This window comes from Salvelinus alpinus, chromosome 4 (assembly GCF_045679555.1).
Source record: "Salvelinus alpinus chromosome 4, SLU_Salpinus.1, whole genome shotgun sequence".
NCBI classification, from domain to species: domain Eukaryota; kingdom Metazoa; phylum Chordata; class Actinopteri; order Salmoniformes; family Salmonidae; genus Salvelinus; species Salvelinus alpinus.
Window position 1 is genome coordinate 32,743,642 of NC_092089.1, and position 17,318 is coordinate 32,760,959.

The following is a 17,318-nucleotide window of genomic DNA, read 5'->3' on the forward strand; positions in this document are numbered from 1 at the left end:
TTGCTTGTCACCTTTATCATGTGACGCCTACAAAGACGGAGGCGGACGCAGTTGTTATGATTGTTGTTATCATTTGTTTGTTTCTGCTGTTCTCTGTATTCAGTAGGAAGGTCTCGTCTGTCGTTAAGCCTCATTATGACCCATTAACTGGTATTTATCTAGGACCCCTTCCTTTTTCTCTCCCTCGTTCCCTCGCTCTCTCTCTGAAGGTTTGGGTTGGGTCCCACCAAGGCATTGTTTGGGTAGACTTAGAGTTTATGTTTTTTCTAGTTCTTAAAAGGTTTCCCTCTCCCTGTTTCCAATATCACTTCCTCTCTTTAAGTGCTCTTTCTGCACTCTTCTACTGAAAATAAATCACATTAGCAACGGTGAATTTGAGTGTGTTCATAAAAAGCCTCAGAACGTCTTTTTCCACCCCTGTGGAAAAATATTTAGGTTTATAGCTGCTTTTTTTTACCCTGAGGTAATGAGACTTTATAAGTACAGTAGTCCTGTTTTTAACTGTATGGAATATGCTTTTCAGTGTACTGCTTCTTGCGGTTTGCTACGGTCAGGAAAAATATATCAACAGCCTGAATGTTGTTATCCATAATGTACTGGGAGGTAATTTACCAATGCAGACCTGTGACACAGATGGAGAGGTCACGGAGGTTCAGCCGTATTACCTATATGTGTCAGTAAGAACCCAGGATGATCCTCTTCCCACAGAATGAGGCTCCCGTCTGTCTGAAGACCAGAAGACATCCCTACCACAGACAGACAGATGTACTCACACGTTGACTCAATGAACTGCTTGTGTAACGGAGGGGTTTCCTGGCACGGTAGCTAGTACGACTGTTTACGAACAAACTGACATTCCCAGAAATGTGCCAATGTTGATCTGAAACCATGGAGCACATATAATAATGCCATGTTTCCACCTGAGATTTCCCCCAGTGTTTACCCAAAGGGCTCAGACTTGTATGATTCTATCTCCACGGACCAGCACCTGTGTCTCACTGGGCCATGGCATCGACGGTCCTGCTCTGACTTGGGGCCAAGGCCTGACCACTGATACTTTTCAGCCTTACATAACAATGGTTACTGTGAACATGGGTTAACACCTTTCTATGGTTAACATGTTCTCACAAAGCAACTGTCTTGATGACCCAGAGGTTGTTGATTCTGCTCTTTACAAGTCGTTGATAGTCTACTCCTGCCTTTTCACCCCAAGTCATTGGTGTCAAACTCCTGATGGAAACAAAAGAACACTACAGCCTACATTAAAATAAACACATGATGGCACACTGATGCTGGGAGGTCTGAGGTGGAAATTCAGAATTAGAGCTGTCACTGTAAAAACAAAAATCAGTAACCGTTAGTTTCAGCAGATGCCTTTACTATCACAAAAAGGGGTTATGTCCAGGTCAGGAATCTACACTGGGCCTGTGGGTATGTCCAGGTCAGGAATCTACACTGGGCCTGTGGGTATGTCCAGGTCAGGAATCTACACTGGGCCTGTGGGTATGTCCAGGTCAGGAATCTACACTGGGCCTGTGGGTATGTCCAGGTCAGGAATCTACACTGGGCCTGTGGGTATGTCCAGGTCAGGAATCTACACTGGGCCTGTGGGTATGTCCAGGTCAGGAATCTACACTGGGCCTGTGGGTATGTCCAGGTCAGGAATCTAACACTGGGCCTGTGGGTATGTCCAGGTCAGGAATCTACACTGGGCCTGTGGGTATGTCCAGGTCAGGAATCTACACTGGGCCTGTGGGTATGTCCAGGTCAGGAATCTAAACTGGGCCTGTGGGTATGTCCAGGTCAGGAATCTAACACTGGGCCTGTGGGTATGTCCAGGTCAGGAATCTACACTGGGCCTGTGGGTATGTCCAGGTCAGGAATCTAACACTGGGCTGGTGGGTATGTCCAGGTCAGGAATCTAACACTGGGCCTGTGGGTATCTCCAGGTCAGGAATCTAACACTGGGCCTGTGGGTATCTCCAGGTCAGGAATCTAACACTGGGCCTGTGGGTATGTCCAGGTCAGGAATCTAACACTGGGTATGTCCAGGTCAGGAATCTAACACTGGGCCTGTGGGTATCTCCAGGTCAGGAATCTAACACTGGGCCTGTGGGTATGTCCAGGTCAGGAATCTAACACTGGGTATGTCCAGGTCAGGAATCTAACACTGGGCCTGTGGGTATGTCCAGGTCAGGACTCTAACACTGGGCCTGTCCAGGTCAGGAATCTAACACTGGGCCTGTGGGTATCTCCAGGTCAGGAATCTAACACTGGGCCTGTGGGTATGTCCAGGTCAGGAATCTAACACTGGGTATGTCCAGGTCAGGAATCTAACACTGGGCCTGTGGGTATCTCCAGGTCAGGAATCTAACACTGGGCCTGTGGGTATGTCCAGGTCAGGAATCTAACACTGGGTATGTCCAGGTCAGGAATCTAACACTGGGCCTGTGGGTATGTCCAGGTCAGGACTCTAACACTGGGCCTGTCCAGGTCAGGAATCTAACACTGGGCCTGTGGGTATGTCCAGGTCAGGAATCTAACACTGGGTATGTCCAGGTCAGGAATCTAACACTGGGCCTGTGGGTATGTCCAGGTCAGGAATCTAACACTGGGCCTGTGGGTATGTCCAGGTGAGGACTCTAACACTGGGCCTGTGGGTATGTCCAGGTCAGGAATCTAACACTAGGCCTGTGGGTATGTCCAGATAAGGTCAAAGGCCAGGGATTGTTTTTGTGAGGAGGGGAGGGGTGGTAATTCTCTGAGTGATGGGGGTGATGGTAATTGGCTCAGACTGGAGCAGGGCGGGGCAGTGGTAATCCAATAAACAAGCTCACTGGGTATATTTATAGGGAAGAGAAAATCCTCTTTTGACAGAGTTAGATGGGAACAGGTAAGAATCAGATGTAAGGGTTAATTAGGACAGGAGGAAGAGGTATGGTTATACATGGCCTACAGTATAGGCATAGGAGGAACAAACATTGTCAACTCACACATCCACATCAAAATAACAAAAGTTATCTCCGGCATACTGTTATTTTACCAACCTTTGTGATTATTGAAGCAATTCGGGATCGTCCCAACCCAAATATGTAAAAGGTTGTTCTACGAATGCATTTTATGTCCTTGTGACATTGTGTGTACATTTTGATAAAAACACTAAATTGAAACAGTTGGGTTACATACTGCTGTAACTAAACTAAACCATGGTAAAATTGTCAATAGTAATGTGTTTTCATTCAATTAAATTAGTTGTTTTCTCTGAAAATCCCAATTTTGGAATGTCCCAAGTCATGTTTTTCTGACTTCTAGGAAGATTTTAACCCAATTAACCCCAACATTTCCCCAAGTTTTCACCATCATTGTAAAGTCCTGGTTATTATGATTCTTTGACAAAGTCATTTCTGAAGATTATTATTTATTTAATATAATTCATGAGTAACCCTTGTTTAAATATGGTGAAACTATTCATTTTTTATTAAAAGAAACATTTAACATCTAATTGTCAAATCATAGTGTAAAAGCAGGTGAGCTGGTTCTACTGTTTGGCCATTTTCTGGTGTTGTGGAGGGAAACTGAGCGAGTCGAGCATAACACGTCATAACACGGCATAACACGGCATAACACATCATAACACGGCATAACACGTCATATCACGTCATAACACGGCATAACACGTCATAACACGGCATAACACGTCATAACACGTCATAACACGGCATAACACGGCATAACACATCATAACACGGCATAACACGGCATAACACATCATAACACGGCATAACACGTCATAACACGTCATATCACGTCATAACACGGCATAACACGCCATAACACGGCATAACACGCCATAACACAACATAACACGGCATACCTCATCATAACACGGCATAACACGCCATAACACAACATAACACGTCATAACACAACATAACACGTCATACCACGTCATAACACGCCATAACACGTCATAGCACCCCATAACATGTCATAACATGTCAACCCTCTTACCCATAGATACAGTATACTAGATTTTTGGGGGGAGAAGCTTGCATTCAATTGCCCCTTACTATTGAAAGGGTTAGGGTAGGACATGTAAACCTCTATATGGTGTTCCAATGGCGAAGTTACATGGAATATGGTTAGAAGGAGCATGGTGTTTGCAATGCTACAGTTGGACTTGTGTTGTTACCTATTTGTCACGTTGTGGCTGTGTGGGTTAATTGTAAGTCATTTTGGACAATTCCTTACCTTATTACTTATAGTACAGGCACAAATAAATGTGTGAGGAGGAAAGGGGGTAGGAGAAGGACACAAACTACACTACCAGAAGAAAAATTGAGACTTAGAGATGGAGATGGGGGTCCAGGTGGGTAGGAGGTAGTAAAGAGGGATACATGTTCCTATCACAGACAAAACAAAGACAGACATAGTGGGGAAAGAGACAATAATGGCTCATTTCCAACAAGGATTTGCCCCAGTGTTTTACCAAAAAGCCTCAGACTTTTTCACTTACGCAGGCCGTCACCCATGTCTCACTGGGCCATCGCTCGGGCGGACTTGCTCTAATTTGGAGGCAAGGCCCTGGGTACTTTAAATCTGGCTTGCATTTACATAACAATGGCTAACTGTGAACTTTAATACCTTCTCACAAAGCAACAGTCTTGAATGATGCAGAGGTGGTTAATTATAGTCTTAATTGTCACACTCCTGAGTGGTATACTACGAAGCAAGCTAGATCTAGGGTTTTCTCAAGCTAGCCAGCCTCAGTTAGCTTCACATTCCAGCTCAGGCTTTATCCGTACTACGACGGTGAATATGTCTTGTCCCCCTGCCGCTAACTTTAGACACAGCCTGCTGAAATCTAAGTTCAGCAGGCTATGGTGTGAAATAGGCGTGTTGAAGTGCCGTCTTTATTTTATCGTTAATGCCATCTTTGGTGTGCTTATCAATGCACAATAACCTTTTTTCCCCACTCCTATCGATTAAATAATTGTATTGTCATACAAAAAGTTTACTGTGCATGAAGTTTCATTTGATGAGTATTCTAACATTACAATTTTTTTGCACAGAAAACTTTTGATTAAATATTTTATTAATCAGTCATCTTCCTCAAATGAAGGGGAGGATGACGCAATCTTTGCGAGAGGGAGGGAATCTGATTTAATTGGTCCTCGTCTCGCAGCTCAGACACATAATTCAGGAGAAATGGAGTTAACCTGTCCCGGAGCAGGTTCGTTTTGAAGGATACTTCTGTCAAAACAAACACTTAAAGAGGGAGAAGGGAAGGACATGTTAAGAGATTTACAGTAGCAGTCAAAAGTTTGGACACACCTACTCATTCCAGGGTTTTTCTTTATTTTACTATTTTCATTGTAGAATAATAGTGAAGACATCAAAAACTATGAAATAACACATATGGAATAATGTAGTAACCAAAAAAAGTGTTAAACAAATTAAAATGTATTTTATATTTGAGATTATTCAAAGTTGCCACCCTTTGCCTTGATGACAGCTTTGCACACTCTTGGCATTTTCATGAAGTAGTCACCTGGAATGCATTTCAATTAACAGGTGTGCCTTGTTGAAATTTAATTTGTGGAATTTCTTTCCTTCTTAATGCGTTGTGACAAGGTAGGGGTGGTATACAGAAGATAAAAGACCAAGTCCAAATTATGGCAAGAACAGCTCAAATAAGCAAAGAGAAATGACAGTCCATCATTACTTTAAGACATGAAGGTCAGTCAATCCGGAAAATTTTAAGTGCAGTCGAAAAAACCATCAAGCGCTATGATGAAACAGGCTCTCATGAAGACCGCCACAGAAAAGGAAGACCCAGAGTTACCTCTGCTGCAGAGAATAAGTTCATTAGAGTTTCCAGCCTCAGAAATTGCAGCCCAAATAAATTCTTCACAGAGTTCAAGTAACAGACACATCTCAACATCAACTGTTCAGAGAAGACTGCGTGAATCAGGCCTTCATGGTAGAATTGCTGCAAAGAAGCCACTACTAATGGACATTAGACATATGGAAATCTGTACTTTGGTCTGATGAGTCCAAGATGCTCAGCATCTGTGGGAACTCCTTCAAGACTGTTGGAAAAGCATTTCAGATGAAGCTGGTTGAGTGAATGCAAAGCGTGGGTACTTTGAAGAATTTGAAATATAAAATATATTTTGATTTGTTCAACACCTTTTTGGTTACTACATGATTCCATGTGTTATTTCATACTTTTTATGTCTTCACTATTATTCTACAATGTAGGAAATTGTAGAAATAAAGAAAAACCCTTGAATGAGTAGGTGTGTCCAAACTTTTGACTGGTACTGTATGTTTACACTTACTGTAGAGACAAAACAAAGGCATGATGAGAGACAAGCCTGGGAGAGGATAAACATCTAGGAGCCGAGCTTCCTGGAAAAGCATGTGCAGGATGGAGAGAAAGAGACAAGGTGGAGGAGACATAGAGGGGACACAAAAGGGAAGGGGACACGGTGGAAGTGACAGAGAGGGGACAGAAGGGAAGGACACAAGGTGGAGGAGAGGAATGAGAGAAGGGGTACAGAGGGGAAGGATGTGGGGACAGAATAAAACAAGTGAAGGGGACAGGAGCAGGGAGGAGATGGATAGAATGGAGTAGCAGAGAACGAAAGGGCCAGAGGTGAAGGAGGAAAGAGGACAGAGACGGGGTAAAGGAGGGAAGGGGACAGAGACAGAGAGGTGAAGGAGGGAAGGGGACAGAAACAGAGAGGTGAAGGAGGGAAGGAGGCAGAGACAGAGAGGTGAAGGAGGGAAGGGGACAGAGACAGAGAGGTGAAGGAGGAAAGGGGACAGAGACAGAGAGGTGAAGGAGGAAAGGAGGCAGAGACAGAGAGGTGAAGGAGGGAAGGGGACAGAAACAGAGAGGTGAAGGAGGAAAGGAGGCAGAGACAGAGAGGTCAAGGAAGGAAGTGGCCAGGGGCAGCTGAACTTCCTATAAAAGCCCTGTACAGATGGCTGTTTTAGAATTAGGAGTACCTGCTCAGCTAAACCCATTTAAGTGTCTTTACTAGAACATACAGACCCAAAACCTTAATCAACTACCACTTACTTTAATAGTCATAAAATAGAGAATAGTAATTTACTAGTGTGACCAATCAGACTTGTGTCCTCCACCATGATGCTTGAAACTGGTGTGAGACTTATTTTTTGCTTTACATAATAGACTAGAACTGGTTCAGACAACTTCAGTTTTTGCTCAACAGATGAATATAACACTCATTGTTACAACTAACAATCTTATACAGTGTCTGTATTGGGTCTATGATCCAATGTCTCTCCTGGTTAGGTCATGTGGTAACCAAGCAAAGACAAATTCTCACTTGAAGTCTCATACTTAACTTGTACTTTCAAGTAAATCCTGCATTGATTTTTATTGGGTTTGTGTTACGTACACATATCTAAAGTTAGGATTTGGCTCTTATTGAGAAATTAAATGTCTAATGATAACAGGGCCTTGGCCGACACACAGACCAGACAAGAAGAGAGACGGTTTGGCAAAAGATAATATGGAAACTAAAGTTAATTTGAGTGAAAAGCTCAGCCACCTTAAATCCTGAATTAACTGAATTAACCCAGTCGCCAAAGATAGCAGTCTAATTCCACCCCCCTCATTCGCTACTCCATCTATCTATCTACGTCACCCATCAGAATGACATCAGTCCATCCCTAACACATCACTTCATACTCTCTCTACTGCTGACACAGGTAAGTCATGTCTCTTTGCTCTGCCTCCCTCTGTTCTTTCTCCCTGATAGTGAAGGCTTTCGTTGATGTATGGTTCCTAGTGGTACACTGGGTAACACTTCAGTCATTGTAGAGATCTGATTGTGCTGTGCTTGTTGGACAATATCTATTTGTAACTATTTCAGGAATCTTTTGAACTGGACAGCTGAGTCAACGTAAGGAAAGGAAGATCCACAGTAACAGAGGACTTTACCCAAACAAAAGACGGATCAGTGACTCAAAAAGGCACTACTTCAGAGAGCCTTCGACAATAACCGAGAGATCCCAGTACAGGCTAATACGATGGGGAACGCCAAGAGCAGTGCTATTTCCAAGGAGATCCTGGAGGACCTGAAGCTCAACACCAAGTTCACGGAGAACGAGTTGTGCCAGTGGTACGAGAACTTCCAGAAGCAGTGTCCCACCGGACGCATCTCGCCAGAGGAGTTCGAGACGATCTACGCGCGCTTCTTCCCCGATAGCGAAGCCAAGACCTACGCTCAGCATGTGTTCCGTTCATTCGACACCAACGAGGACGGCACTCTGGACTTCAAGGAATACATCATTGCACTGCACATGACCTCCAGTGGGAAGACGACGAGGAAGCTGGAGTGGGCCTTCTCACTGTTCGACGTGGACAAGAACGGATACATCACCAAGACAGAAGTGGAAGTCATCTGCCAGGTGAGAGATCAAGGAAGGATTCTAACCTTGAACTATTAAGGGGCAAGAGAAGATATCCAACCCCGAACCACTTGGTAGGAGAACCTTCTTACAACAACAATCATTGATGGTGATGATCATTTTGAAGATGGGACAAGGGGAAATTGTGGACATAGGCATACAAAGGAGCAGATGTTTCTACCATTTACAGTATGTGGCATGGGAAAATAATAATCATAATAATGAAATGAAATCAAACTTTAATTGTCACATGCACCGAATACAACAGGTGTAGGTAGACCTTACCGTGAAATGCTTACTTACAAGCCCTTAACCAACAATGCAGTTCAAGAAAGATTTAAGAAAATATTTACCAAATAAACTAAAGTAAAAAATAATAAAAAGTAGCACAATAAAATAACAACAACGAGGCTATATACAGGGGGTACCGGTACCGAGTCAATGTGCCGGGGTACAGGTAGTCGAGGTAATTTGTACATGTAGGTAGGGGTGGCTGGAAAGGAGTTAATGGAATGGCATCAAACACATGGAAACCAGGTGTTTGATGTATTTGATACCATTCCACCCAGTCCGCTCCAGCCATTACCACGAGCCCGTCCTCCTCAATTAAGGTGCCACCAACCTCCTGCGGTAGGTTCCAGTCCTAATCATCAATTAGCTAATGTAGAGCTCTTGCCCATTTCAGCCACCCAATCCTTCCTGATAATCCACAAGATTAATGATTTAGCATCCAGAAAATGTAGGCTACTGTACTTACTGTGATCCCCATGCTTCTGTGCTTATTCAGGACCTAAAGTATGTAGTCTGTAGATAATCAACTAACAAAGTAACACACATAACCAATTATGGCTGAGTTTAGACAAGCAGCCCAATTCGGATATTTTTTCCACTAATTGGTATTTTGACCAATCAGATCATTTCTGAAAAAGAGCTGACGTGAAAAGATCTGATGTGATTGGTCAAAAGACCAATTAGTGTAAAAAAGGTTATAATTGGGCTGCCTGTGTGAACACAGTCCATGTTGCCTAGAACAGGGTTTCTCAACTTAACCCCCTGTATGCAGTTGATTTTTTTGTTTACCAATTACTCTCATTAACAAAGATTAGTTGAATTGGCAGACCACCATTTGTCTTAATATAGTCATTCTAAAATAGTTTACTCTCAATATCATTTATCTCATTGGTTCTAAGGGGATATATTAATTAGTATCTTAGGCAGCGTTTACACAGGCAGCCCAATTCTGATCTTTTTCACACTAATTTGTCTTTTGACCAAACGCATCAGATCTTTTCACAGCAGATCTTTTTCAGAGCTGATTTGATTTGTCGAACAAATTAGTGAAAAAAAGATCAGAATTGGGCTGCCTGTGTAAACGCAGCCTAAGTGATGCCGAGCTGGAGTGAAATCCAGCATACCTAGTGGGTGCCCTGGCCCAGGATCAATGTTGAGCAACACTGGCCAAGACCAACAGTCATTTCTATCAGCCTTTTTCTATCCCAGCTGCAACCTTTAGGGCAGAGTCAACCAACACATGGAGACTATAGTTTTTAGAGGTGTCTGGTTGAGGGTGATATTGTGATGGCATCTCTTTCGGCTCAGAAATGTGAACATGGGTGTAGTGGGGGGAAAATAGGTGGTTAAATAGCCGGTCGCTGTGAAAAAGTAACACCTCTATACTTTCAATGCATTTTTCCCCAAGCGGTGGACAAACTGTCGTGCAAAAAAAACGTATTTACTTGCGTATACATCCCACTACAATATGGTAGATAGATAAGTAGACGTGTAGGAGTGGCTGTGAGAACTGTGCAGGAAGTATCTTAATTAACAATAATCTTAATCATCAAATCTGTCCACGCTGTGGGTTTAGACTGAGAGACAGGGACCGGGCAGGCCAGGCTCATGGGCAAAGTGGGAGGGATGGGGAGGTAAATAGTGTCCAGTACCTTTGCCCTGAGATGAGCCTGTCTCTGTCTGTCTTTCTGTCTGTCCCTGGCAGATTGCCAGTGGGCGTGTATAGCACCACCTCTCCCCAGTGCTACTGTACCGTACTGGCACCAAAATGTCTTTATTCTCCGTCAAGATTATAGTTGTCAGGGCAACGGGGAACTGGCTGTACTATATAGGTTTACTGAATAGCCTGCCAAGCCAACCCCCCTCTGGTAAAAGTTGGCTGTAGGCACAGATCTAGGATCATTTCACCCAATCCCAATCTAGGATTAGGCCTAGGGGGTAAAACACTAAATTAACCTTAGGAAATACTCAGCCTAAACCAAACAGGGTGGAGGGAGGGAGGGAGGGAGGGAGGACATCTTGGTGTTTGGCCTATGGCCTGGGTCTTGGCGATAATCCACGTTAATCTGGATGTTTTAAGTGTGAGAGATGAGTGGTTCCTCTCTCTATGTGGGTCACAGCTTTAAGGCCTGACTCTAAAGTTACACTCAGATGGCCCCTGATTGACTATTGACTTTATTGTGGATCATTTGCATCATAGGTCTAGAATCTGTTATTACAGTAGATTTATTTGATTTTGATTGTCGTTGCACAATCACCTAATTTTGAAATAGCACTTGATTGGCCAAATAGCCCATGATATGTGTGTAATACATACTGCAGGTCATTCCTTTATGCAGGTGTCATCACCTGCCCTACAAACCAAAAGAGTAGTAACTGCATGCTTTATCACCTGGACAAATATCCTGCCTCCACTGTGTTGTGTTTTGGAGAAAATGGGGGGGTCATATTTGCAGTAACTGGAAAAAGTTACTGTGAAACCAAGGACAGAAAGCAGTAACAGCAATCACTCAAGTCAGTTACTGCTTTTTACCTTGGCTTCACTGAGCTTTGAGCTGCGGTTACTACTACAGTATATGACACTGTATGACACATACAAATACACTACATAGCCAAAAGTATGTGGACAGGTGCTCGTCGAACATCTCATTCCAAGATCATGGAGTTGGACCCCTCTTTGCTGCTATAACAGCCTCCACTCTTCTGGGAAGGCTTTCAACTAGATGTTGGAACATTGCTGCTGGGACTTGCTTTCATTCAGCCACAAGAGCATTTGTGAGGTCGGGCACTGATGTTGGTGTTCGATGGGGTTGAGGTCAGGGCTCTGTGCAGGCCAGTCAATTTCTTCCACACCGATCTTGACATTTCTGGATGGACCTCGCTTTGTGCACGGGAGCATTGTTGTGCTGAAACAGAATCATCTAGAATGTCATTGTATGATGTAGAATTAAGATTTCCCTTCACTGGAACTAAGGGGCCTAGCCCGAACCATGAAACAGCCCCAGACCATTAGTCCTCCTCCACCAAACTTTACAGTTGGCACTATGCATTCGAGCAAGTAGTGTTCTCCTAGCATCCACTAAACCCAGATTCTTCCATCAGACTGCCAGATGGTGAAGCGTGATTCATCACTCCAGAGAACGCATTTCCACCTCTCCAGAGTCCAATGGCGGCGAGCTTTACACCACTCCAGCTGATGCTTGGCATTGCGCATGGTGATCTTAGGCTTGTGTGCGGCTGCACGGCCATGGAAACCCATTTCATGAAGCTTCCGACAAACGTTGCTTCCAGATGCAGTTTTGAACTCGGTAGTGAGTGTTGCAACTGAGGGCAGACGATTTTTACGCCCTATGTGCTTCAGTACTAGGCGGTCCCGTTCTGTGAGCTTGTGTGGCCTACCACTTTGTGGCTGAACCCTTGTTGCTGCTAGATGTTTCCACTTCACAATAACAGCACTTACAGTTGACCGGGGCAGCTCTACAGGGCAGAAATGTTATGAACTGACTTGTTGGTAAGGTGGCATCCTATGACGGTGCCACGGTGAAAGTTATTGAGCTCTTCAGTTGGGCAATTCTACTGCCAATGTTTGTCTATAGAGATTGCATGGCTCTGGCTCGATTTTATACACCTGTCAGCAACGCGTGTCGCTGAAATAGTCAAATCCACTAATTTGAAGGGGTATCCACATCCTTTTGGCCATGTAGTGTAAATCTATGAACACAAGTTTGTGTAAAAAATCAATTGTCGTGGAAAACTATTCCAGTGGGTGTACCAAGCAAGAAGGCTGAACCCTGTCTAGGGCCAAAGGTCATGTCAGAGGTCAGGGTCAGGGTCAATATGATAAAAAAATAACCTCACAGTAAGACAACACATAACCAAAACTCAAATTATCTGCCTACAATTCACTTGGCTGGACAATTTTTTAAACTTTGAAGTCATTTTTCTCAGTTTCACTCTATAAGCAGTTACTGCTCTTGTGCTTGGTAGGGCAGAACACATATCTGACTCAGGGAGCTGAATATGATGTGTCCCAGGAAGTTTTCTAAACATCCATTCAATTAAAGTAGGTCAAATCTTTAAATAATGTGGCCAGTTGATGTAGTTCCATAGATAATGTAAGTGAAAGTGAATATTAGAAAAGACAAGACAAACTAACTGGTAAACAATGACACACAGGAGTGGTCAAATGGGTTCCTCTAGTGGTCAAATGGGTTCCTCTAGTGGTCAAATGGGTTCCTCTAGTGGTCAAATTAGTTCCTCTAGTGGTCAAATGGGTTCCTCTAGTGGTCAAATGGGTTCCTCTAGTGGTCAAATGAGTTCCTCTAGTGGTCAAATGGGTTCCTCTAGTGGTCAAATGAGTTCCTCTAGTGGTCAAATGGGTTCCTCTAGTGGTCAAATGGGTTCCTCTAGTGGTCAAATGGGTTCCTCTAGTGGTCAAATGGGTTCCTCTAGTGGTCAAATTGGTTCCCTTCAGACGAGCTGTAAAAAACATGTATTGGGCATTGCAAGGCACCAACCAATGTTGGCACACAGACCCATGTTAAGGATTTGATGAGAGGCTGCAGGCACCAACTAAATGATACTGTAACTACATGTAAACGGTCGTCAGCAGATCATATGTCATATACAGTATTCTGAACTTGTAGATACAGTACCAGTCAAAAGTTGGGACACATGCCAAGAGTGTGCAAAGCTGTCATCAAGGCGAAGGGTGGCTACTTTGAAGAATCTATAATATATCTAGATTTGTTGAACACTTTTTTGATTACTACATAATTCCATAAGTGTTATTTCATAGCTTTGATCTCTTCACTATTATTCTACAATGTAGAAAATAGTAAAAATAAAGAAAAACCCTGGAATGAGTAGATGTGTCCAAACATTTGATTAGTACTGTATATATATCATGTAAAATAAGTCTATGCAATCTTACTTGATCTGTACCTCTCTCTCTCTCTCTCTCTCTCTCTCTCTCTCTCTCTCTCTCTCTCTCTCTCTCTCTCTCTCTCTCTCTCTCTCTCTCTCTCTCTCTCTCTCTCTCTCTCTCTCTCTCTCTCTCTCTCTCTCTCTCTCTCTCTCTCTCTCTCTCTCTCTCTCTCTCTCTCTCTCTCTCTCTCTCTCTCTCTCTCTCTCTCTCACTCACTCACTCACTCACTCACTCACTCACTCACTCACTCACTCACTCACTCACTCACTCACTCACTCACTCACTCACTCACTCACTCACTCTCAGGCCATCTTTAAACTAATCCCCAAGGAAGATCTGCCCAAATTACCGGCCGACGAGAATACACCAGAGAAGAGAGCCAACAAACTGTGGGGATTCTTTGAGAAACCAGACAACGGTAAGAGACAAACACACAAATATGCATGCACGCACACCCAAACACATTCACGCACAAACGCACGCACGCACACACACACAACACACACACATACACACATACACACAGTAGGTTGTTGTGACTTGTGTTGTTGTGGTAATGAGAGGAAAGGTTTTATGTCATTATGTTCTTTGCTCAGCAGCTGTAGGACGTCCGTCCAGCTTACATAGATTACATTGTTCATCATGTGATTTCTTACAGGAGAGTTGCCCTTTGGTTTAAGGGCATGCACACACACCAGCCACCTGGGGATTCACTCCCTACCAAAACATGGCTTTTTCCACAGAACATTTTTCATCTCATTGAACCAAATGCACACAGACACACAGTATGTAATGTTGAAGAACTACTGACAGATGGTATATACAGTACACATACAGTATGTACTGTTGAAGAACTACTGACAGATGGTATATACAGTATGTACTGTTGAAGAACTACTGACAGATGGTATATACAGTATGTACTGTTGAAGAACTACTGACAGATGGTATATACAGTACACATACAGTATGTAATGTTGAAGAACTACTGACAGATGGTATATACAGTACACATACAGTATGTAATGTTGAAGAACTACTGACAGATGGTATATACAGTATGTACTGTTGAAGAACTACTGACAGATGGTATATACAGTACACATACATTATGTAATGTTGAAGAACTACTGACAGATGGTATATACAGTGCACATACAGTATGTAATGTTGAAGAACTACTGACAGATGGTATATACAGTACACATACAGTATGTAATGTTGAAGAACTACTGACAGATGGTATATACAGTACACATACAGTATGTACTGTTGAAGAACTACTGACAGATGGTATATACAGTACACATACAGTATGTACTGTTGAAGAACTACTGACAGATGGTATATACAGTACACATACAGTATGTACTGTTGAAGGACTACTGACAGATGGTATATACAGTACACATACAGTATGTACTGTTGAAGAACTACTGACAGATGGTATATACAGTACACATACAGTATGTACTCTTGAAGAACTACTGACAGATGATATATACAGTACACATACAGTACAGTGTGGTACACAGCAGTCACCCTGAGGAAGATTATTTTATTTTAAAAAATGTATTTAACCTTTATTTAACTAGGCAAGTCAGTTAAGAACAAATTCTTATTTACAATGACGGCCTACCCCGGCCAAACCCGGATGACGCAGGGCCAATTGTGCGCCGCCCTATGGGACTCCCAATCACGGCCGGATGTGATACAGCCTGGATTCGAACCAGGGACTGTAGTGACAACTCTTGCACTGAGATGCAGTGCCTTAGACCACTGCGCCACTAGGGAGTCAAACACTAATCATTTTACAATTTCTCTCTGTCGCTGTCTTTCTCTCTCTCTCTCTCTCTCTCTGTCTCTCTCTCAGACCGGTTGGCAGAGGGAGAGTTCATCAAGGGGGTGACCGAGAACGAAAACGCCATGCGTCTCATCCACTACGAACCCATCACTGACTAGTCATCCCTTCTTCTTTACCTCTTTCTCCTTCACACACTATTTCTTCCTCTCATCCTCTATCTTTGTCATTGTATTCTAGTGTTCTGTCTTTCTCTTCTGTGTAAATACTCTTGTATTGCGGTGTCTTAATTGTCTTCACTGTACCTTCTGAGAAAGTAGGGGTTTATGTTGGTTAAAGTATAAAGTATGAGTATGTCTGTTAAAGTAAAAGTATGTTAAAGTATGTCTGTCTGTGTATGTATATCTATTGGATTGAGGCTGTTTATGAAGGTAGATGTGATAAATATGAAGGTTAGATGGCCGCTATTGTAATTAATGCAATATAAACACAACAGAAAAATTGAGGCACAAGTGTATTTATTTGTTTGTATATTGATACAATATCCCTGCTAAATGCTGTTTTCCTGTCAGATTGAAGCTACAATAGCTTTTTGGTACTGTGAGATGATCGTGAAAAAGTAATGGTGGTCTAGTGTTTTGCAGTGTCCTGAATACTCATGGACTTGATCATTTGGTAACCATTGTTCATTCTATACATTTCATTATTCTAAGAAGCTCTAAATGGTGTTTCTGTAGAAGGAAACTTGAAGTGTGCAAATGTGATAAATGATAACAGTTTCGGACACAGGTATTTGGGAAAAGAAATTGAAAATCTGTAGAACAACAAACCTTTTTCTCCATTAGGAATTTGCATGGTTGTGATGGTGGCTTTTAGATTTTATCCTGCAACTGTCTTATTGTTTTAATCAAAGAGTTATACGCTGCATATGGTGGATTAAAGCTTTTCTCATAAATTCTGTGTATTGCAAATCAGTTTGTGTGTGTGTGTGCATGTGTGTGTGTGTGTGTCCTTGATGTCCCACAAATTAGTCCGTGACGGTTTTCAGTAAGAATAGTAAGGTTTCTATATGGTTCCTATTGTCCAAACAGTGACTTCGTGTATTAAAATATGTGATTCACAAACAAAGGACAAGGGTCTTATGTTTTTGATCATATTTACACATGGATTTTCTGACACCATGAAAATACGTGATGTGTGCGTATTATAATGTATTATGCATGCCTGTGCGTGCACAATTGTGTCCGTGTTCCTATATTTATTTCCAGGGCCATTTCTTGTTCCCCACATTCTCCTCCCCCTCCCTCCTTACTCATCCCTTCCCTCCTCAGTCGTTCCCTCCTTCTCTCTGTCCAACTCGGGATTACTGACATAATCTGCTGTCCAACATCGGAAAGCAGACAGAAGCAAACTCTCTGTAATCTTTCCATCTCTATCTCTCTATTAGTAGAGGTAGCACAGACAGACAGAGAAATACAGAGATATCTACAGTAGAGGTACCACAGACAGATAGATAAATATAGAGATATCTGCAGTAGAGGTACAACGGACAGAGATATACAGAGAGATCTACAGTAGAGATACCACAGACATATAGAGAAATACAGAGAGATCTACAGCATAGCTACCCATAGAGAGATAGAGAAATACAGAGAGATCTACAGTGGAGGTACTACAGAGAGATAGAAAAATACAGAGATATATACATTAGAGCTACCACAGACAGATAGAGAAATACAGAGATATCTACAGTAGAGGTACCACAGACAGATAGAGAAATACAGAGAGATCTACAGTAGAGGTACCACAGAGATAGAGAAATACAGAGAGATCTACAGTAGCGATACCACA

At 42.7% G+C, this 17,318-nt stretch overlaps 1 protein-coding gene across 1 annotated transcript; it reads left to right on the forward strand.

Moving 5' to 3' along the window:
- Positions 1-7,803: 7,803 nt before the first annotated feature.
- Positions 7,804-16,422, forward strand: rcvrn2 (recoverin 2). Its single transcript, XM_071395073.1, has 3 exons — positions 7,804-8,448; positions 13,973-14,084; positions 15,540-16,422. The coding sequence occupies exons 1-3, from the start codon at positions 8,068-8,070 to the stop codon at positions 15,626-15,628; spliced, it is 582 nt and encodes a 193-aa protein (XP_071251174.1). The 5' UTR covers positions 7,804-8,067; the 3' UTR covers positions 15,629-16,422.
- The last annotated feature ends 896 nt before the right edge of the window (positions 16,423-17,318 follow it).

Coding starts and splice junctions, on each gene's coding strand:
- rcvrn2 (XM_071395073.1), top strand. CDS start 8,068: ATGGGGAACGCCAAGAGCAGTGCTATTTCCAAGGAGATCCTGGAGGAC. Junction 8,449..13,972: donor AAGTGGAAGTCATCTGCCAG/GTGAGAGATCAA, acceptor ACTCACTCTCAG/GCCATCTTTAAACTAATCCC. Junction 14,085..15,539: donor CTTTGAGAAACCAGACAACG/GTAAGAGACAAA, acceptor TCTCTCTCTCAG/ACCGGTTGGCAGAGGGAGAG.